Below are 24,328 nucleotides of genomic sequence, written 5' to 3'. Positions count from 1 at the left end.
TGGTCAAAAAGATGTTAAAGAGTTGGCCTCTTTTTTGGGTTATTCCGTTCCATCTATGGAGAAACAAAAACTTCCAAGAGCCCTCATGGTCATCCATGAAAAAGACAGAAGTAGTGCCATCTCTTGAGTTGTCCAAGTAGTTGTCCCAACAAATAATATCTTTGTGTCTGGGTAAATGCTGGCAGAAAAATAAAACAAAAAAACAAAACTAATATTCATCTGCCCCAATTTACCGTCACGTTCCTCCCAGCTGTGCCCGGGAAGTACCAAGCAGTGCTTCCTGCTTTTATTTCCACATACCGTAAGGAAATGCTCTGCCAATCACTGGAATAGAAGTTATTTCTTTCATTTTTATGCCTGAGCCTGGACACTTAAATATTATATTGTCAGACATTCTTTTCAAGAGTTATGTGATATTTTTAATATTGTATTCATCTCATATTTATGGTTTATATATACAGAAACTGTTTGTCTGGTACGAAGTAGTGTATTTCCCTTTGTGTTTATAGATTGTGTCTTTCCAATAGCACAGTATATCTTGCATGTGTGCTTTTTTTTAGAATACTTGACACGTTGGCTTGACACGTCTGGTACAAAGTAATTTATTTCCTTTTGTGTTTATAGATTGTGTCTTTCCAATAGCGCAGTATATGTTGCATGTGTGCCTTTTTTTTAGAATACTTGACACGTTGGCTAATTTTTTTTGTGCTTTTACAGGCAGTCCAACGATGACCCACCGAAACATGACATCTTCCAGTCTGAATGACATATCAGATAAGCCTGACAAAGATCAAGTAAGTGAGCTGACATCCTATAGTATATACTCTTTATCAGGGCTCAAGTCCTGCGGGAATGCATGGGAACTGAGTTCCTGCACTTTTTTCACAGCAGGAACACTGTTCCCATTAGCAGGATCAGCCCTTGAGTGGAAATCTTGGATGAGTTCCCTCACTTTTTTTTTCCAGGACTTGACCGCTGCTTTTTATCTTGTTATCATTTGTATATATATAGGCAGGCCTATAGTTCAAGGATTTTCCAAGTGGGGTTATAATTGTTGAAATCCCACTTACGCTCACAATAAAGGGCCAGCAACTCTAGTCAATTGCAAACACAACTCATTCACAGACTGGGAGTGCCAATGCACAAGCGTCAAAGTCTGTCTCCTCATTGTATAGATCATTGGAGGTCCTAACTTTATGCCATAACATTATTAGTGGCAAATAAATTCTTTCCTCAATCAATTGTATTCTGCCTATAACGGAATATACGGTAAAGCTTTGGTGTATTGCTCTTTACATATCATATAAGGCTATGACATGATAATAATAATAATAATAATTCCTTAAAAAGAAAAGATAAGAAGAATAGGAAGACTCACATCCATGAGGATTAGGTTGGGTTAGCACTGTGTTTACCCAGAACATTGTATGTTGGCATTCTTGTAAAAAGTTGTACCAATATATACAGTGGCGAACTGGCAGTAGGCCCATGTGGTTCAATGACCTGTAGATAGTCCTTTAAGTTGGAGGCATTTCCAATATGCATATGTTTGTTTTGCTAGACTAAAAAGCACAGTGGATGGTACTTTCAAGCCCCACAAAATAAACACATGCACGTGGGTAATGGCCTTAACATACGCACTAGCTGACCATGTTCAAACCATTAAACTAAGTAACTCTGCTGCCTGTAGGCCTCAGTATACATTGGCATATGTTTTTTTATGAATACCTATAGATTTGTCCTTTCCTAACCTTATCTCTAAACTCAATATATTCTGATCTATATAGTCAGATTTTCAGCTTTGCATAACAACATGATTTATTGACACTCTAACATGAGATGTATATGCTGTATTTTGAGTGTTTGTTGTGGTATTGTGTTAAATAGGCTGTCAGTTGATTCTTTGAAGTGTACCTAAGACTTTAAAAAGCGTTTGATATGTCCTGGTAGCATGGCAAAAGTTTTTATCGATCAGGGTGTGAGTGTTAAGACCCAGTCCAATGACAATAAAAAGCGTGGAGAGAAGTGGGCAGCCATGTGCTCCTCTTTGCACTCTGTGTCTATGAGACCTTGATGCCCTTAAAGAATTACATTGTAACGTGACACAGAGCCAGAAGAGAATACGCTAAGAAGGGATTTCTCCCAGCTTGTTCTTGTGATTGGTCGGGATCTGAACAGTCAGACCCCAATTAATCAAAACTTTTTTTTATTCAAATATCAGGTACACTTTAACTAAACTAAAGTAAAGATAAGGTTAGACAGATCTGTACAATGTGTTGAGGAAACACAATGTGAATCCAGCCTTACACACCACTTGTAACAAATTGGCTGTTCACGTGAAAACATGTGGCGGCTTGTATGGGCACTCCATTAACAGAATATGTTAAGTAAAAAAAAGGACACGCAGCATAGATGGTACTGCTTGGGGTTAACATTTTTTGCTTCAATACAGAAGTAATGCTCATCTGTATAAACTATGAGATGTAGTTGCAGAAGGTGTCAGCTCTTCAAAAAATGTTAAATGTATACTTTATGAAAACAAATTTAGTTCCTGTTTGCAGCAGGTAGATTTCAATAAGTTGAGTCCATCTTGATTCACTCCTATTGAGATTTGGTGTCTGTGAATAATTAAGAATTCAAAGGGTAAGTTAGGTCATGTTGATAGATTTTACAAACCATAGGTGTAATCGGAGGTGAAGTGATTTCACCTTCAGAGATGGAGGCAGCTGCTGAAAGACTGCTTTCCATAATCCGATTATGAGCACTAAGCAGCATGACTCTCATATACCCCATAGAGAATAAAGCAGCTGGGAAGCTCATTGTGCAGGGGCAGAAGAGAGATGCAATCGAGAATTTCCTGTGCTGTAGCCACTAACCAAGGTGAAAATATAATGTAATAAATGCAAGTGAACAGTAAAGTAGCAGTAAACATGATGAACAAAGTGTGTAAAAATGCAGCCTAAAAAAATGAGATCATTCATACAAATGTATAAAAATGGATGTAGAGATGATAAAAATATAGACATACATTCATTTAAATGGGCTGTCCAATTAATATTATTTCTAACTGTCTAATAAAGGAACATATAATGGTAAATAAGGTTATCTTTCATGCGTTCCTCCTACTTTGTATGCAAACTGTCTGCTCTGTTGTCTTCAGCCCAATGTCCTGTCTGGGGTGCATCCTATAATGAACTTCCTGTAACAAAATTGGAATGAACTAGCTGGAAATTCAGCAAACTCTATCTCCCTTCCACTATGTAGGAGGAGTTATTGTCAAGAAAGTGTAGTAGAAGGGAGATGGATTTGGCTGAATTCCTGGCTAGAGTGTCCTATACACAGGAACAGGATGTACATCTCACAGGAGGTTGGGCTGAGGACAACAGAGCAAAAAATTTGCATCAAAGGCAGAAGGAAAGCATTAAAGGGGTACTCCGGTGAAAAGCTTTTTTCTTTTAAATCAACTGGTGGCAGAAAGTTAAACATATTTGTAAATTACTTCTATTAAAAAATCTTAATCCTTCCTGTACTTATTAGCTGCTGAATATTACAGAGGAAATTATTTTCTTTTTGGAATGCTCTCTGATGACATCACGAGCACAGTTCTCTCTGCTAACGTTATTATAATAATAATAACGCTTTATTTATTGTTGTCCTTAGGGGGATTTGAACCCAAGTCCCCAGCACTGCAAGGCAGCAGTGCTGACCACTGAGCCACCATGCTGCCCTTAGCATGCATCTGCTATGCATGGTTGCTAAAATGGACAGAGATATCAGCAGAGAGCACTGTGCTTGTGATGTCATCAGTGTTCCAAAAAGAAAGGACATTCCTCTGTAGCATTGAGCAGCTAATAAGTACTGGAAGGATTAAGATTTTTTAATAGAAGTAATTTACAAATATGTTTAGCTTTCTGCCACCAGTTGATTTAAAAGAAAAAAGGTTTTCATTGGAGTACCCCTTTAAGGACCACAGAAAGATAGTAAAATATCATGTGCCAATATATGTTCATTTATTAGACAGTTAAATTAGCTTTAAACCGATATTACTGTACAAACTGTAGCTCAGGATCTGTACAAAAGTAGTGATTCACTTAAAAGTTTTTTTTTTTTTTTGAAGACTTACTTTTATATTTAAACATGCTCAAGATAATATACAAAATAACATTTAAAAAGCATTTACTCACCAAAGGCCAGCCCCACTGGGAGCTTCCTGCTTGTGTCCTGCTCAGGCCATCACTGGTTGAGATGGTTCATTGCTGCTTGCAGTCTTTGGATGAGAAGGCCTTTAAAATAAAAATAAAGAAATAAACAAATCTGCTAACTGTAGAGAAAGGCATACTGTAACTCTGGATAATATCATAGATTCATTCCAATTTCATTAGAGGGGATATCTCATGTAGACAATTTATCCCCATATGCTCTTATAGGACATATGAACATCATAGATAGGAGTCCTTCTTTGATCTAGAATGGAGAACTGCCCTGTAGGAGCAGCTCTGCTTCTGGAAGTGTCACCCTTATATGACTTGGATGGCCATTGTTTGATTGTCTAGCCTTGTAAGATGACATTTTCCCAGCAGCAGTAGCCCCTGCAGGAGACATTAGCTTGTCTTGGGTTTCCCTGGGCACCTGCAGCTCGCTCGATATCAGTTCATCACCCTGACAGCTACAATTTGAGGGAGGTTGCATCTGATGAGACAACCCCTTTAAGAAGTTGTAAGTAGCATACTTGTGTATACAACTGTAATTCATGGCTCATTCTTAAAAGCTTCTCTACAGATGATATTACAGTAATCCTGTACTTTCCTTTCCTTAACCTGTTGGCAAAAGAAGTTATTTTTCCACTTAGCTCTGAACAAAGCACAGTCAGCCTTACGTTGATGGAACAAATTCCCAAAGAGATACTGTTCAAGGGTTTATTACTTGATACCGAGCTCGAATAAGAAGGAAAATCAGCCCAGATTATTATTAGGCTATATTTTCTATAACTATTTTTAGTTCTGTTGTAGTTATAAGGAGACAGAGACAATGGAAATATTTGCTATAAATATTAAAAAGTCTCACTACCCGGAATTGCTCTTTGAAGGGATTTTCAGCTTTTATGTAAATAAATATAAATCCCCGTGTTATAGAAGTTCTGTAACTTTCTATTACACTATGTTGCAGATTTACTAAAGACAAGAATTTAACCTGCCAGTCCTTATCTAAAGTTGTTACAAATGTAGTAAGAGAGGCGGGCATATAAATTTGTTGCCACAGATTGAAATCTGTGCCAGCTATGAACTGTAGATTTCGGCTACAATTTATGCTAATTTATGGTGTAAATGATAGCATATCTAGTATAGTAAAGTGTGCGAAGCCCTGTAACAGTCCAGACTACAAAGTGGTAAAATGTTATAGCAAATTCTCGGTGGTCATCGCAAAATGCTGACAGCTTACTTACAAAACTGCAGACCCAAACAAATAGTCTCTTGAAGATACAAAAGACACTTTGGAAGGGTGTGAATAGATTAAGGCAACCATGGTAGACAGTAGGATAAAAGAGGAGATGAAATGTCTCCATGCGTTTGTTTTTTACGCTTTTTCATCAAGTGTTTCCATATCAACGCTTATTTATAATTCAAGTAAAGTGTTCCTGTTAGGCTGGGAGAATTAATCACACATCCGGAATCTTGTAAGTAGTTTACATGAATTGTGTGTGTATCTTCTGAGTTGACATTTATTTTAGTAACAATTTATGAACTTACCATTTAATATTTAGTCACATAAAAAGTATTTGTCCTCCTCCAGATGTCTCCTGTTCACGTATATGTCACAATGAATGGTTTGGAAACAAAATGGAATATTGAGAAGTAACTGCCCCTTGAACTTATAGGCTGAGTTTACATATACTACTTTGGTCAGTAGTACAAAGAGGCAAAGATTTGCATCTTTCTCTGTTTTGAAAACACTCCCGGTTTTGGCTAAGAATACTGACCAGACACTGACCCAAATAGTACATGGGAACTTAGCCATAGAGGTTGCCCAGATTTGACAACTTGCTTTCCTACCATTAAAATTTGTATGTTATGTTAACAGTTAAAGGGATACTCCGGCGCTAAAGCATCTTATCCCCTATCCAAAGCGGACCCCGCGATCTTGCTCGCAGCACCCCATTAGAATCAGTCTCCGGTGCACGTTCTCTCCGGGTTTGATTACTGGCGATCACTGGCCCCCTCAATGCAAGCATGCGAACATGCTCCGGGGACTGATTCTAATGGGCTGCTGCGTGCAAGTTCACGTGGGTCCCCAGCGGCGGGACCCCCGCGATCAGGCATCGTATCCCCTATCCTTTGCATGGGGGATAAGATGTCTTAGCACCGGAGTACCCCTTTAACAGCCAACTAACAAGTTACCATCTATAACAATTTAGATATAATATCACAAAAAGGAAAATTTTGAAAATTGTCAGCTTTGACTTTAGAAAACTTTATTGGACAGTTTAGAGAGTATTCCAACTGGTGCTCTATCTTGGTAAATGACAAATTAGTAATGTTATTTACATAGAATTCCTAAGGGGCCACTGTTCCCTGTCCCAAGTGCCCCCTGTCCGCAGGCTAAGGGTACCGGTATTAGCCAAAATCTGTTCAGATGTAAAACATGAAAAATCTGAGTCTGCCAGAGTTGAAGTCTCCATGTTAGTGGCTTTCACATAGGGGTTTCAAAGAGGGGCATGTCCTATGCCTAAATGGATACTGAAGGTACAACACTGTACCCACAGTATTGATAGTTGATGATATCATTCAATGTTATCCTAATAAATGGGCGCTAGGCCCTATTCCTACTAAGACTTATATTAAACACTGGCACTTTATGTAACCTAGGATAGTGGGCAACTTGTATGATCACAATAATGGCTGCCCATAGTGGTTGTCACACAGTAGAAGAGTACGTTCACAAGGGCAGGTTACCCACCAGTTTTCTGCTGCAGAAAATCTGCAGCAGACCCCTTTGAGGTTAATATTATCTGCTGTGGATTTTCTGCTGCAGAAAGCCCACCGCAGAAAATCCTCTGTTAAACACCCACTATGGCTCAAACCTCGTAGGTAACTCACCCGTGTAAACGAACTCTGAAAGATTTGCAGTCCTGCAAAGCCATGGGGCACAGTCAGCTCAACAGTTCCTCATTACAGTGTAGCCATTAGTATGTCAATAATGGCTGCCCACAGTGGTTGTCACACAGGTATACTTCTCAAGATTACATTTTTTACAAAATTAGACGTATTATTACAGAGTTTTTTTTATATTTAGTGGGAAGTATTCTGTTAACAAACTGTAGACAGAAACAACCCGATGCAAGTCATTTGCACTTCATTTTACGGCTGGTTTAATTATAGTTGTAATGTTAAACTACATGTAAACTGACAGATGTTTCCCCTTTGAATTCTGTGCAATTCAATGGGGAAAAAACACCAGTTTTTGGAAATTTTTTGAGGTGTTAAATGGATGTTTTGTACCATGAGGAGAGGAAGACAAAAAATAGAGAAGACAGTGCGCCGTGTAATTCTGCACACCCGAAGCGTGTTTCACTTATGGATATTTTACTTTGTATTTTATTATTTTAATTAAAAAAACTTTGTTAAAATACATTATCTATGGAGTCTATGTGGATCTCTGCTGGACAGCGCCACTTCAGGAGATCTTTTTCTCCGCATACTTGTTTTGTACCATGGTCACACACAAAAAATGGCTCGAACTAAAATATGACCATTTTATTGCTGTGTGAACATAGCCTTATGGCTCAAAATGAGGTCCAAAATACTTATTTACTCTCTAATATGCTTTTTCTTAAAATTCTATGCTTCAGTGCTTATTCAATGGTATGGGGAATCAATGGTATTAAAGGGGTACTCCGGCCCTAGAAATCTTATCCTCTATCCAAAGTATAGGGGATAAGATGTCTGATCTTTGGTCCGGCCTCTCTGTGAGTCTGATGACATGGGGTGCTGCAGGAGAGATTGGGGGGGCCCCCAGTGGCAGTACCCCCACGATCAGACATCTTATCTCCTATCCTTTGGATAGGGGATAAGATGTCTAGGGCCAGAGTATCTACCCCGTTAATGACTTAAACGTATTGTCTAGTAAAATGTCTTATTTTTCCTAGCCTGCCTAATAAAGTAACAAGCGTTTTAACTCACTTTCCTCCGCTCCCTTGTAGCCCTGGTATGAGGGTGCCCCATCTCGGTCTGTTCTCCTCAAAAGTCTTCTTCCCAGAGCCAGCTGAAACTATAGACATCACAGCTCTGCTCAGCCAATCCCTAGCCGCAGAGGTGTCCCACCTTGGCCAGTGATTGGAAAGTGGCACTGTCATTTCCCCTAGATGCTATGCTCTATAACTTGGTGGAATACAGAGTCACCGGCCACAAACAGAGTGCCCTGATACCAGAGACATGAGGGAGCAGAGGAAGGCAGAGGTTAAGGTGGTTGTTATTTTTATAGCCAGCCTAAAAAATAGGAAATAGAAAAAATATACATTTTACCAGACAATCCTTTTAATCTAAGATAATTATGGTCCTGTTTTAATTTTAATTTTATTTTTTTTATACATATATTGCTATGATACATACTGTAGCTAAATTGTGGCATTTTCTAGGCCTACAAATGCCAGCTTGTCAAGCAGAAACAGGTGAGAGTATTTGCATATTTCACACTGCATGCTAACCATAAGCAGGGTGAACACAATGCAATAGGTTATTAAAGGGATTCTTCAGGACCCTATAAATAAAGTTTAGAGAGTATTGTGATCCAATTACAAAGGTGTATATGAGACTAAGACAAAGGTTTTTTTTTCAAGGAACAAAGTCACTCTTGCCCAGTAGCTTTGCCTGGTATTACAGTTGTAATCCAGTAACTTGAAGGAGGATGAGCTGCAATAGCAGACATGGCACACACAGAGGGCAGAAACTGTTTCGGATAGATAACCTTTTTCCTTTTTTCCTGTTCTCATACAACACTTTTCTGTTCCAGCTTGGTCCACTCAGTTTTTGAACTGTTGCTATAACCATAGCATCAATGTAACCACTGCCCCTGAGATCTAAACTGATGTAACTACAATGCTTTCTTCAATAAACCTTATTTATGGTGTACTCAAGAAACTCTTTAAGCTAAGATGTGTACAGGTGTACCCAACATCTGTACTTTTCTCACTGTACTGTGGCTTCCACCATTGTTCCTGTTTGTAAAATGCTTGTATGTTGGGGAACTGATTCATATATACATTTTGAAACATGTTTTGTGGTATGACCAGCTATTTTCTCATTTGTAAGAGCAAAACTTTTAGGAGCGTTTTCATTGTTAGTTGTTGCACCCATTTATAATACCTATAGCCTTAGCAAATCTTTTCTTGTCTTTACCTAAATTGTGGTATAAGACTTGGCAGCAATACATGACTGTACATTTCCTTGTCTGTGAGCAGCCAAATATAAATCCAACATGGCAGACAAACCCAAAGCTTTCTTTTTAGTTTACTTATACTGTAGAACCAGGGTTAGACTGGCCAGATATATAATTAGAGGTAACGCTGGTGGGCCCAGGCTTGGATACAATAGCCAAAGGTCAAGCAGATGACAACCACTGCTTGGAAATGGCTTTGCAGCCAATAACTTGACATTAGGGTGTCTGTCCTACGGGTTGATTAAGGGACCTTTTACATGGGCAGACCCATACCTGTTAGTAGAACTGATATAGCAAATCTGCACACGTTTAATGAGCCTTCTTCACGGCTCAATGATTGTGTAGCCAGGGCCGTACTAAGAATTGCAGGTTCATTTGCGTGGCCCTTTATTTGCATTTGCATTATACACAAGGACATAGGTGACTGATTAATAAGGATTGTTAGGGCCGCACAAATAATGGGGGATTACTTCAACGCCTGTTCACTGAGTCTTTTACAAAGAGAAATAATCAGTCTATGTAAAAGGCCTTAACAAATAACCTAGACCTAGACCTGATATCTCCTTTTTGTACACTGAAAACAATAAAGGTCAAGGCTAGATGTACACTACGGAATTTCTGAGCGGAATTCCACTTTGAAATTCTCGGTTCTTCCAGTGCAGCAAAATCCCATTGACTGAATCTCAGCGGAGGACTCCTTCTGTCATTCTTTCTACGGAATACCATGCGGAATACATTGCTCTTTATGGTGCCCAACCATGAATGCACAGTCCTAGCTATGACTGACCAGTCGGCACTGGTCATCCTTGTAATCTCTGGCTGGAATATTTCCGCCGGGAGATTCCGTAATGTGAAATCAGCCTAAAATGTAAGTGAAAGTTCATTTGCACAGGTTCTGTATAGATGAATGGTGGGTTCAAGAAAAACACCAGTCTGACAATATATAGAGCTAGATATCCTATTTTCACCTTACCAGGCTCTAGATAGGATTTATCAGTGGAGGAACACAATGGGGGAGATTTATCAAAACCTGCCCATAGCAACCAATCAGATCGCTTCTTTCATTTTTCAGAGGCCTTTTCAAAGCTTACATAAAACAGCTCCCAGTTCACATACTCCTTTAGAACCTGTAGTTTCTATAGATTTAACTTAAAAAAAAAAATGGTTATATTATTCTTTAACCTAACTTTATATTAAGAATTGTATAAATAAAGCATATACATTCTACCATGTGTTCATAAAAGAAACCTGTAATTAACGTAACAAAGGTTATAGAATTTTTTGGTCCTATCTTTAAATATCTTTTAAACATTTATTATACAAGATTGATTTTTCTGTAGTAATAGGGATATTTTCTAAGCTTTGATTCATAAGGGATTACATCAAAAGCATGATTGCCACTTTATTTGTTCTGCCATTTCATATTGTGTCATGTTTTACACAGAATCATGGTTATTGCTTTGTTTATAGGGGTGTTTATCTGTTCATACCTTTGCATGCACTCATGCATGTTTAGAGGTTTGGTGACTTGTTTCCTACTTGTTTGTCTACCATCAACCGGCATTGTGCTATAATGTATGTAAAGGACTCGATAATACTCACTCTTCCAATTTATAAAATATGTACATGCATCTGACTGTCTCTTTTTACTTTTTAGCTAAAGAACAAATTCATGAAAAAACTGCCAAGAGATGCTGAAGCCTCTAATGTTCTTGTCGGAGAAGTTGACTTCTTGGAAAATCCTTTCATTGCATTTGTCCGGCTAAAGGATGCAGTAATGTTTGGATCCCTCACAGAGGTTCCTGTGCCCACAAGGTATGGTATTACTGTTGACTTTCTGTGTGGCCTATTCAACATCACATTTGGCTGATAAAAACATTTCCAAATGTAATTGTAAAAAAAATAAAAATGACTTTTTAGGAGGTGTGTCTAAAAAAATGTTTAGATATATCTTGCAGCGTTTTCTTGTCCAGCTTTTAAAAATAATTGGGCACCAGACCATGCCACAACTGATGCTCTTTGCCATCAGTTGTAGCCATATTTCCAGCCAATGGAGCCAGATTGCCGGACATATGTGACAGCACCCTTAGATGCCCTTAGGCATCGAATCAGAATGAAACTGTATGTACCTTGAAAGGTCATAAGATTGCATAATCTTCTATCACATCATCTTCAAATTAAGGATAATTTTATGTTTAGAATTTTTCAAGAAATCGGTCATAGGTAAAAGAAATTTTTTCCCTACTACCAACAATGTATGTCAAAATTTTCCTCAAGAAGGTACAGTTGTTCAGTGTACCATTTCAACATTTCAAATATGTTATTATGTTATAACTTTTTTTTTTTTTTTGCTAAATTTCATTTTGTAAAACCTCTTCCTAGGGAATATTTAGACATAATGTTGTAGGGATTTACTCTTGACAAATACATTATAGTAAAAAAGAAATAGAAATATTCTAATGCATAACCATAATGGAAATAGAGCCTTGTGTGCTTTCTGTAATTTTTTTTCTTCCGAAAAATCCATTATGTATTTGTTATCCTTAGCACCGAGTTTTATCTATGATTTAACAATTCAATTAAATTTACATTTGTGAGAAATGTGGAGCCATTTGCATTGTCTGAATCCGGTGAAAATCCGATATGTAAATCCCGGGAGAGCATAGTGTTTAGCGGAGAGTCTCCGCATTCTGTAAGCAGCCATTTGTGTAAACCTATCAAGCTCTCATCCGCTGTTATAAATACCAACTAAAAGCTAAGGAGCACAATTTTGAGTATCATGTCGTTATAAAAATTGGAATTCACGGTTTGCAAGAATATTCAATACAACTATGGCCTTATTATGAAAAATATATTTTATAGAGAAACAGGTCTATTTCTATTGGCTTGCATATCCTATTAAGTTTTAAGGACAGTATAATTAGCTAGAGTTTAAGGCCTTCTTCAATTTTTTTTTTTTTTTTTTTTTTAACCATGTAACATGTAAAAAGTCTTATTATAGCATTGGTAAAATGGCAGAAAACAAACACCATATACCCAAAGCATCCTGCATAAAAAAAAATAAAAATAAAAAAATAAACAAACAAACAAAAACAAAAAACACCAAATAGGCAACACAGACACCACAAACAAATGTTATACATCACTGACTGTAGACTGAAGTAATATTTTTTCAAATTATTTTTGAACCTCAAAAATGCCAAGAGAAATTCAATAAAAACACAACCACAAAATGCTGTTTGTGATTTTGTCTGCCTTAAATAATGTACATAGACTTTTAAGGGGACACTTAAACAACACAATGTAACTCCAAGTCAACCACACTTCTGTGAAATCCCACTGTCCACTCAGGAAGCAACACTGATTGACAATCAATTCCACATCTTATTGTGCAAATGGAACAGACAACAGGTGGAAATTATAGGCAATTAGAAAGACACCCCCAAAAAGGAGTGGTTCTGCAGGTTGTGACCACAGACTACTTCTCAGTTCCTATGCTTCCTGGCTGATGTTTTGGTCATTTTTGAATGCTGGCGGTGCTTTAACTCTAGTGGTAGCATGAGACGTAGTCTATAACCCACACAAGTGGCTCAGGTAGTGCAGCTCATCCAGGATGGCACATCAATGCGTGTCCAGAGCATGAAGGTGCTACCATGAGACAGGCCAGTACATCAGGAGACATGGAGGAGGCCGTAGGAGGGCAACAGCCCAGCAGCAGGACCGCTACCTCTGTCTTTGTGCAAGGAGGAGCAGGAGGAGCACTGCCAGAGCCCTGCAAAATGACCTCCAGCAGGCCACAAATGTGCATGTGTCCACTCAAACTGTCAGAAACAGACTCCATGAGGGTTGGTATGAGGCCCTGACATCCACAGGTGGGGGTTGTGCTTACAGCCCAACACTGTGCAGGACATTTGGCATTTGCCTGAGAATACCAAGATTGGCAAATTTGCCACTGGCACAGGTTTACAGTGGTTTAAACTGAGCACATGTGACAGACATGACAGTCTGGAGACGCCGTTGAGAATGTTCTGCTGCCTGCAACATCCTCCAGCATGACGATTTGGCGTCAGTAATGGTGTGGGGTGGCATTTCTTTGGGGGGCTGCATAGCCTTCCCTGTGCTTGCCAGAGGAAGCCTGACTGCCATTAGGTACCGAGATGAGATCCTCAGACACCTTGTGAGACCATATACTGGTGTGATTGACCCTGGGTTCCTCCTAATGCAAGACAATGCTAGACCTCATGTGGCTGGAGTGTGTCAGCAGTTCCTGCAAGAGGAAGGCATTGATGCTATGGACTGCCCCCCCCCCCATTCCCCAGACCTGAATCCGATTGGGCACATCTGGGACACCATGTCTCGCTCCATTCACCAACTCCACGTTGCAACACAGACTGTCCAGGAGTTGGCGGATGCTTTAGTCCAGGTCTGGGAGGACATCCCTCAGGAGACCACCTCATCAGGAGCATGCCCAGGTGTTGTAGGGAGGTCATATGGGCACTTGGAGGCCACAGACACTACTGAGCCTCATTTTGATTTGCGGGGGTATCCTCTAGGTGACGGACCGTTGCGCGCCGAATCGCTTCTCCATTCCCGGTCTGGAGAAGTGCTTCGGCGCGCAACGGTCTGCCACCTAGAGGATACCCCCGAGTCCCACTGTCGCACTCCCCTGTCTGTACCTCCCCGATGTGTACCTGATGGTTGTAATCTGCACACCGAAATAAAAGCTGCTTGCAAGAGAGGACGCTGGTGAGTGCTCTACTTTCTCTTTCTTCTGTGGATATATGAGATTGTGTCTCTTTAAGCGTGATAGCACCGTCCAAGTACCTCCAGCAGTTCCAAGGTGATTTACCAGGTGCCTACGGGTTTCCTATCTTACGGATACAATTTAGTGGTGCCGAGCTATCCTTCATTAGACTTTGCAAGATTTGTAATTTACTTCTATTTAAAAATCTTAATCCTTCCAGTACTTATCAGCTGCTGTATTCTACAGAGGAAGTTGAGTAGTTCTTTCCAGTCTGACCACAGTGCTCTCTGCTGACACCTTTGTCCATGTCAGGAACTGTCCGGAGTACCCCTACTCTGGACAGTTCCTGAGATGGACAGACGTTTCAGCAGAGAGCAGTGTGGTCAGATAGAAAAGAACAACTCAACTTCTTCTGTAGAATAAAGCAGCTGATACGTACTGGAAGAATTAAGTAATTTACAAATCCTTTTCACTTTCTGGAGCCAGTTGATACAAAAAAAATATATATATTTTCCACCAGAGTACCAAAGTGCGCCAACTGTGATATAGATGCCACAAATAGCATGTTACCTTAAAAATTTGAATGGTAGTGAACTCATCCAAATTTGTCACGCTAACTATAAAAGTATCTCAGATGTACTGTGTATGTTTAGTTCTAATGTTAGTTTTATGTTTAGATGTAATAATATGTTACAGTGCTTAATTTCTGTGTCTCTCTATATGAACATTTGTTTAGGTTCCTTTTCATCCTACTGGGACCAAAAGGAAAAGCCAAGTCTTATCATGAGATTGGAAGAAGTATAGCTACTTTAATGTCTGACGAGGTAATCCTAATTTAAGATGCATATTTATAAGACTTACGTGATATGTTTTGTACTGCTTTTTTATATTGCCATTGTTTGAACCGGTTTTAAAGTGTCTCAACAGGTGAGGACTTCCAAGGGGCTGTGGGGGGTATCAGCGCTGGCCAAGATCGGACACGTCCGGTGAGTAAAAGATGTTTTATTCAAATGCAATGTGTTTCACTGCACTTAGGCGGCTTCATCAGGCATGACAAACAGGATAAGAAGGGGGTTTATATACAAAATAGTAAATAGTATTAACCCTATCAGGTCAAGATACATCATTTAAAAAGATAACCCATTCAGGGCAAATAACATCATTGCATGAGCATTAAAAAAGAGATTGAAATCAGTATAAAAACTACAAACAAGATAAACATGTTATTTTAACAACACCACAGACAGTAAATTCTATGGGTGCGCGAGTAGATGTGCAAAAGAAAAATGTATAGATATAGAAAAATGTAAAAATATATCTAAATATGGAAGCATTTTATTATGAACTTATTTATTGGTGTGTTCTACCTCAAAAATATATATATAAATAGTATATATAGAAGTACTGAATTAAATATATGTGTGAATATAACAAAATGCACATAAATTTGCGCATCCATGTACACATACAATTATAAACAAAATTTGTATAGTGACAAAAAAGAATACATATAAATATATATAAAATAAACTGATGTAATATGATAATATATAAAAAAAATATATGTAAAAAATGTATTAAAAAAATCAGCATAAAAATAAAAAAAATAAAAAAATGAAAAATAAAAATAAATTGCTAGGTGTGAACAGAGCATCAAAATAGTATTCACTTCGCGTTTTCAATCGTCTCATTTAATACGTCACAATTTTTTTTTATAACATGGTGTTTCAAGACACTTTTCAATTATTCATAAAGGTGACATGAGTTCTTTACATTTAATTTTATTAGAATATATCTCTGAAGGTTGCCCTGGGAGATTCCAGCGCTTAATTAACAGGGAATCCTTGTGGATCCATAAACTTGTCACATTGGTCCCTCAAGGATTAAATGAGACGATTGAAACCGTGAAGTGAATACTATTTTGATGCCCTGTTCACACCTAGCGATTTTTTTTTTCTTTTTATACTGTTTTTTTTACATATATATTTTTTTATATATTATCATATTACATCAGTTTATTTTATATATATTTATATGCATTCTTTTTTGTCACTATACAAATTTTGTTGATAATTGTATGTGTACATGGATGCGCGAATTTATGTGCATTTTGTTTTATTCACACATATATTTAATTCTGTACTTCTATAAATACTATTTCTATATATATATATATATATATATTTTTTTTTTTAGGTAGAACACACCAATACATTAGTTCATAATAAAAGACTTCCATATTTAGATATATTTTAATTTTTCTATATCTATACATTTTTCTTTTGCACATCTACTCGCGCACCCATAGAATTTACTGTCTGTGGTGTTGTTAAAATAACATGTTTATCTTGTTTGTAGTTTTTTATACTGATATCAATCTCTTTTTCAATGCTCATGCAATGATGTTATTTGCCCTGAATGGGTTAACTTTTTAAATGATGTATCTTGACCTGATATGGTTGATACTATTTACTATTTTGTATATAAACCCCCTTCTTATCCTGTTTGTCATGCCTAATGAAGCCGCCTAAGTGCGGTGAAATGTCTTGCATTTGAATAAAAAATCTTTTACTCACCGGACGTGTCCGATCTTGGCCAGCGCCGATACCCCCCACCGCTACTTGGAAGTCCTCACCTGTTGAATATTGCCCAGGTCGGGGAGGCTGCAGACCAGACATACTCTCTCATCCATGCAGACCATTGTTGTGTGTGAGTTCACACAACCGCCTTCGGTAAGGGTTTTTTACCACTTTAAATTGAACCCTGGAGTGGCGGTTTTACGCTATGGAGTGCTCTTCTTTCTTGTTTTAATTAAAGTGTCTCAGGCAGTGTGATTAAATGTTGTGCATTTGTAGAATGTCTTGTATAAGTCTGCACCATTAAGTCTAAGTATAGCCAAACTATTAGTTGACTTTCTTTACACCAGAATCATGCACCAAACACCAAACTTTAGGCACATTTTTGGTGCACGGTGTTGCATTTAGGCCACACCCATTTAGTGAAACCACACTCTTTCCATATAAATCACACCATTTTTGGGATGTGTCTAAATGTGGTGCATGTCAACTAAAACTGCACCATTAATCTGACACATTTGCAATGATAACTCTGCCAGACTGTTCCAGACATTAGAAGTTGTGGACAAGATTTATTTTAGTAATTATGGGCTCATAGTTAAAGGGATTGTCTACTTGTGCTGGGTTTTTCAAAACAAAAGAGCTTATATCTAGCCACTCATTGCTCTGGCTAATCCATATAGATCCTAAATAAGAGATTCCCGCTTTTAACTAATGTTGCCCTAAAAGGGTATTTGAGAATTTTTTTTTTTTTTTAAACCAGATAACCCTTTTATGGTATACTTATTTTTTTTTTTTAGCTTTTGGCTTCCTATCAAATTGATCATGGTAAAGTTATTTTTTTTTATTTTATATTAGTTGCATTTAAAAAATGTTTGAGACTTTTTCATGAGACTTTACATGTATCTATTTTAGGTATTCCATGACATTGCCTATAAAGCAAAGGACAGGCAGGACCTGATTGCTGGGATTGATGAGTTTCTGGATGAGGTCATTGTGCTTCCACCTGGTGAATGGGACCCTACAATAAGGATAGAACCGCCAAAGTCTCTTCCATCTTCTGATAAGAGGTACAGTTCTGAGTAACTTATTTTGCACATTCATTTAAAGTGTACATCCAGCCTTTTTTATTGACTCTTATGAAAAATGAATAATGCAGCACTTTGCTTTTGATTTTTGCATCCAAATAGCTTTACTGAGCACCCTTTCACCCCACTCCCCGCTGCATATTACTCTACATTGCACGACAAAGCTTCCCGCTCTAGCTCCATAGCACCCATCTCCAGCGCTAAACCCAATGATGTAGGATCTCATTACGCTGGGTCTCACACTGGAGATGAGCACTATAAAAGACAGAGTGAGAAGCTCCATCTCTTAATGCAGAAATAGGGTACGTCCACATATGTACCCCATGTCTGACTTATACCACAAACTTATGTACCAAAACATAAACAATTTGGCTCAATGTCGCATATGATTTTTATCAAATAGGTTAAACCTATTGCTATATGTTTGTATATAATTGCATATGTTTGAAACATATAGTTTTTTGTTAATATGTAAAACAAGCAAAAGAAAAAAAAAATTTAAGCGTATACAGACGTACACCTACAGTATACTACACTATATGTCACTAAAACACTTGTAGGGGAAAAATATATACATTGGTATATGATTCCGAAAAGCGTGGTGCGCAGAACTTTTCTAAACCACAAAAAATTGTAGCCAATCTTATAGGGGACAAAATGTAGCCATAAGTGAGTATGTTAGCATAATGGAAGTCTATGGGTAAACCACAGCATACATTTAGGTACCATTTAAATGTATTCCAGGATGTACTGTGAGGAACCTGGCACTACTATTCTGGCACCAAATTCTAAATCAAAGTTATTTGAAAAATGACAATTGTATATAGTGCTGCAATAAAGTAATTTTTCACAAAAGTCAATGAAATGCATTGACGAAGGTACATTTCAACAAAGCTGGAACATAGTGCATCCATTGTTACATATGCATGTTTTTGTATATAAATAGGCACATTCTTCTGTATGTATTTGTATATAAATAGGTCCATTTTATTTTTTTATTTTTTTATTTAACAACTCTTTTCTACTCTTTCTGTACTGCTCATAGGAAAAACATGTATGCAGGTGGGGAAAGTATAGTACAAATGAATGGAGACGCTCCACATGATGCTGGCCATGGAGGTGGAGGACATGGGGACTCGCCAGAGCTACAAAGAACTGGACGGTCAGTGATACAATTGCAACATTATAAGAAGGGCAGAGGCATAACTTGTAGCTTCTGGGCTCTGTGGCAAAATCAGCAACAGAGCCCTATGTACCAAATATACTTTTTTTTTTTATAGGGCAGATGTGCTTAGGCACCAGGGCCCCAGTGCGACAGCTACCTTTGCACCCTCTATAGCTATGCCCCTGAGGAGGGCAAAAGGGACAAATGCTCTGATGCCCCATTAAATTAGGGTCTCTGCCCCAGTCCTTGGTAATGTGCTGAGTAGCAGTCTTCGATGCCTAAGGGTGCATGCACACCACGTTTTTGTTATACAGTTCCCGTGTACAGTTTCAAGTTAAAAACCATATGGAACTGTATGGAAAACTGTATGCATTGACTTAACATTGTAAACTGTATGTCAAACGCATCATCCGGTTTAGTCCGTTTTGCATCTCATACAGTTTTGTCCAGTTTTTTACCCATATCCAAAACTGTAGTCTACCACGTTTCTTGCTTGGTCCGGGTGAAAAACTGCATTAAACCATATACTTTTCTTTTTTTAACATGGGAGTCAATGGGAACCGTACAGAACTGTATGTGCGTACGGTTCCATCAGGTTTTCAACATACGGTTTTTGACTTTGCACAGTTTTTTTTTCTTGGAATTTCAATCAAACAAGTGAAACTTTATTCACAATGGAGTGAAAAGTTAAAAACGTATACGTTTATTTTTTTTTTTTTAAACGGATGCAACCGGACAACATTTTTCAAACATTGTACGGTTTTCAACCGTATATGGGTTAAAATTTGTACACACGTTTTGATACAGTTTAGTCAGGTTTTGAGGAATCAGTTTTTCATCAAAAACCTGATACAGGAACTGTGTAGCAAAAACCTGGTGTGCATGCACCCTAACTTCAGAACCCTGGACCTTGGCACTATTATCTGATTTCAGTAACAGTATTATAAGGGCAATCTATAACATTGGTATTTTGACATTATACCAGTGTTTCCCAACCAGGGTGCCTTCAGGTGTTGCAAAACTACAACTCCTAGAATGCCTGGACAGCCAAAGGCTGTCCAGGCATTCTGGGAGTTGTAGTTTTGCAACATCTGGAAGCATCCTGGTTGGGAAACACTGCATTATACGATTGTATTATTATTATTATTTTTTTTTTTTTTTAGCATATTTGTTGTAAGAATGAGGATCTCCACACAAAGTTAGCCCTTCAATCCTTGATATGCTCCTGGGATAATTTCACGTTATCAGAAGTGATTGCTCAAAATAGCTTAGTATGTAGTAGAATACTGAGCTCTACATTAGCTCATTGTCATCTGCGCTTGTGTGGTCCAGCATGTTACTTAGTAAAAGAGAACTAGGAGTAAAGAGTTAGGCTCCCACATCCTAAAATGTACTGATGTATTTTATTTTATGTGCACATTTTCGTCCGTAATTATTATTAAAAAAAAAACGGCTGTAATAAAGGTACATGTAAAATAAAATATTTCAGTACATTTTACGACGTGTGAATATACAGTTCTGAGATGTGCAGTTCTATCACCTTCACTATAATAAATTGACTGTTTTCATGTTAACAGCTTTTGTGGAGGATTAGTTGAAGACATCAAAAGAAAAGCGCCCTTTTTTGCCAGTGACTTTTATGATGCGTTAAATATCCAGTCCCTTTCAGCCATGCTTTTCATTTACTTGGGGACTGTGACCAATGCTATCACTTTTGGTGGACTTCTTGGAGATGCCACAGAGAACATGCAGGTATTATTTTCCATGTGTTGGTAGCAAGATAGTTCTTTTCTACAGTGACAAAACTGTTGAAGAGCCTGTGAATTGTGGTTTTGTAACAGCTGGAGGGCTGCAGGTTGGACACTGCTGCTCTAAGGGCAGTTGCCTTGATTTTTTGGAGTATACTACATTTGCATTTCATCTTATCTGTAAGCAATATACACTGTTTTATATCCAACACTCGGCATATAGCCCAAAAGGGGTATATAAAAGTAACCCATTGTTTTGAAAAGCATGTGCAAGCATTCCTTGCAAGTGTGAATGTCTTAAAGGGGTACTCCGGTGGAAAAAATATATATATATTTTTTAAATACATGGTGCCAGAAAGTTAAACAGATTTGTAAATTACTTCTATTAAAAAAATCTTTACCCTTCAGGTACTTTTTAGCAGCTGTATACTACAGAAGAAATTCTTTTTCTTTTTAATTTCTTTTTTGTCTTGTCCACAGTGCTCTCTGCTGACACCTCTGTCCATGTCAGGAACTGTCCAGAGCAGGAGAGGTTTGCAATGGGGATTTTCTCCTGCTCTGGACAGTTCCTGATACGGGCATCAGGTGTCAGCAGAGAACACTGTGGACAAGACAAAAATGAAATAATAAAAAAAAGAATTTCCTCTGAAGCATACAGTTGTTAAAAAGTACTGGAAGGGTAAAGATTTTTTAATAGAAGTCATTACAAATCTGTATAACTTTCTGGCACCAGTTGATTTAAAAAAATTTTTTTTCCACCAGAGTACCCCTTTAAAGGGGTATTCCGGCTTTATACATCTTATCCCCTATTCAAAGGATAAGGGATAAGATGTATGATCGCAGGGGTCCCGCCGCAGTCCTCGACATTCTGTGCCAGGTTGTAGGATTCGGCAGACTGGAGGTGGATCCTCTGTGTCAGAGAGGGATTGGCGTGGACCATACCGGTGGACCGGTTCTAAGTTGCTACTGGTATTCACCAGAGCCTGCCGCAAAGCGGGATGGTCTTGCTGCGGCGGTAGCAACCAGGTCGTATCCACCGGTAATGGCTCAACCTCTCTGACTGCTGAGACAGGCGTGGTACAGAAGGACAAGGTAAGAGCAAGGTCGGACGTAGCAGAAGGTCAGGGCAGGCAGCAAGGGTCGTAGTCAGGGGCAACAGCAGAAGGTCTGGAACACAGGCTTGGGACATACACAAAACGCTTTCACTGGCACAAGGCAACAAGATCCGGCCATGCAGGGAAGGGGAAGTGAGGTTATAAAGGCGTGGAGCAGGTGGGAGCTAATTACACTGATTGGGCCAGGCACCAATTAGTGGTGCACTGGCCCTTTAAATCTTAGAGAGCTGGCGCGCGCGCGCCCTAGAGAGTGGAGCCGCGTGCGCCAGGACGTGACAGCCGGGGACCGGGACAGGTAAGCAGATTGGGATGCGATCCGCGAGCGGGCGCGTTCCGCTATGCGAATCGCATCCCCGCCGGCAGTGTCCGTGCAGCGCTCCCGGTCAGCGGGTCTGACCGGGGCACTGCAGAGAGGAGAACGCCGTGAGCGCTCCGGGGAGGAGCAGGGACCCGGAGCGCTCGGCGTAACACAGGTGCTGCCTCCGAGACGGATACGTGACATCATGGCAACACCCCCTCCATTCATGTCTATAGACATGAATGGAGGGGGGCATGACGTGGCGTGATGTCACTAGGGGGGGGCGTGGCCGTAACATCACGCCCCCTTTTCGGAGGCAGCGACTGACACAGAATGCTGGTGGTTGCACCGAGACCCTTGAGATCATACATCTTATCCCCTATCCTTTGGATAGGGGATAAGATGTATGAAGCTGGAATACTCCTTTAGTCTGGAGTATAAAAGACATATAAGTAGTCTTGGTATGTTATACAGTATGGAATGGTCTCATTCTGTTTATTACAACTGAATCTCCCATTCACTCCATTCTGTTTCCCCTATTAAATGTTTGTTATCATTCATAGTTTGACCAATATTCTCTGTACCTGAAAGTATGTACAGTAGTTTGAAATTGATGTTTATTGATGACCTTATCACCATATTTAAAGGGGTTATCCACCATAAGGTGATTTTAGTACATACCTGCCAGACAGTAATGGACATGCTTAGGAAGGATTCGCGCTTGTCTTGGGGCTAAATGGCTATGTTGTGAGATTTCCATAATACTGTAGCTAGCTTTTTGTGAACTGGTATTTCCTGTTTGAGTTTTCTTCTTTGCCTACAAATCCCATAATTCCATTTCCTCCCTCCCACGTATAAGCCACCCCCCCCCCATTGAAAAATAAATTAGCTGCATCCATTCAAAAGACCTGTGGTTTTAAATCAGGGTGCCCACAGCTGTTGCGTTAGTTGCAGATTGATCTCTCTCCCACCAAGCGATCACTCCACCCATTGAAGCAGACAGCCTCCCTGTCATCAGCTGACTAGTGAGTCAGGTCTCGGCCGCATTGCAACCTGGGAAAAATCTGAGACAACAATCATTTTATATGCTAATAAAAATAAATATTGGGGTGAAAATCACAGAAGAATTGTGAGGAAACCGTCACACACTGGTACAGACACTATATTATGAACTACACTAACTTTACAGTCCCTGTAGCATAGTCAAATAAAAAAAATTCCTGCAATATCCCTTTAAGGACTGTTGCAATGTCCTATTTCTTTAACTAAATGTTATGTGAAAATATTCCCTATGTCTTCTTACAATTATTACATCTGTGCTCTAAATCTTATTCCATGACGATAATAAGGGCAGCATCAACGTCCCTCTGAAAGACATCATTGTATTTCCAAAGTATACTACCATTTGAATGGAGACAGACACAAATAGAACCTCACGTAATAATTGTTCTTTGTATCCATTAATTTTCATGTGGGAATGAAATTGCAGCCTAATCTACTATAATGGAGTCTTAAACGTACTATTACTGCTGTCCACTAGGTCAGTGTTTCCTAAACAAGGAATAGACCTTTAGCATTCTATTCACAATGATGTTCTATGTATTCAGTGTATTTAGGTCACTCATGTGACAATGCTTGCCTGTTTAATAGATGCAAGTTAGTTTAATTTTACCTATATACATACGGTATATATATATTGAAATTTAAGTGTAAGTTTGTATGTTATATCCTTGCATCTCACTTTTGTCAGTGAGCGTGTCCATTCTTCAAATCAACCGTTTTGTCTTTGCTGATTGGCCGAAAGTAAAAAGATAGCTGGAAACTCAGATACTTCCTTTCAGTTCCCTGTGATTGTTGGGGATGGCAGGAGCACGGTACAGTGGGGACATTTAAAGGGGTACTCCGGCACTTAGACATCTTATCCCCTATCGAAAGGATAGGGGATAAGATGCCTGATTGCGGGGGTCCCGCCGCTGGGGACCCCCGTGATCTTGCACACCGCACTCCGTTTAAAATCAGTCCCCGGAGCGTGTTCGCTCTGGGTCTGATTACTGTCGATCACGGTGCCGAAGCTTTGTGATGTCAAGGCTCCGCCCCGTGTGACGTCACGCTCTGCCCCCTCAATGCAAGCCTATCGGAGGGGGCGTGACAGCTGTGCAAGA

The 24,328-nt window shown here is 39.0% G+C and overlaps 1 protein-coding gene across 6 annotated transcripts in view; it reads left to right on the top strand.

Moving 5' to 3' along the window:
- SLC4A4 (solute carrier family 4 member 4) overlaps positions 1–24,328 on the top strand; it is a 235,600-nt gene that overhangs the window by 163,432 nt on the left and 47,840 nt on the right. For all 6 annotated transcript variants that reach the window (XM_056568080.1, XM_056568101.1, XM_056568094.1 and 3 more), the window contains 6 exons: positions 718–794; positions 11,090–11,247; positions 14,913–15,000; positions 17,668–17,822; positions 18,886–19,002; positions 20,583–20,757. In XM_056568080.1, coding sequence (XP_056424055.1) covers positions 718–794; positions 11,090–11,247; positions 14,913–15,000; positions 17,668–17,822; positions 18,886–19,002; positions 20,583–20,757 — 770 coding nt within the window. The remainder of the gene's footprint in view (positions 1–717; positions 795–11,089; positions 11,248–14,912; positions 15,001–17,667; positions 17,823–18,885; positions 19,003–20,582; positions 20,758–24,328) is intronic.

The sequence above is a fragment of the Hyla sarda genome, chromosome 1 (assembly GCF_029499605.1).
Source record: "Hyla sarda isolate aHylSar1 chromosome 1, aHylSar1.hap1, whole genome shotgun sequence".
In the NCBI taxonomy this organism is placed as follows: Eukaryota; Metazoa; Chordata; class Amphibia; order Anura; family Hylidae; genus Hyla; species Hyla sarda.
This window is presented reverse-complemented; position numbering and strand designations above follow the sequence as displayed.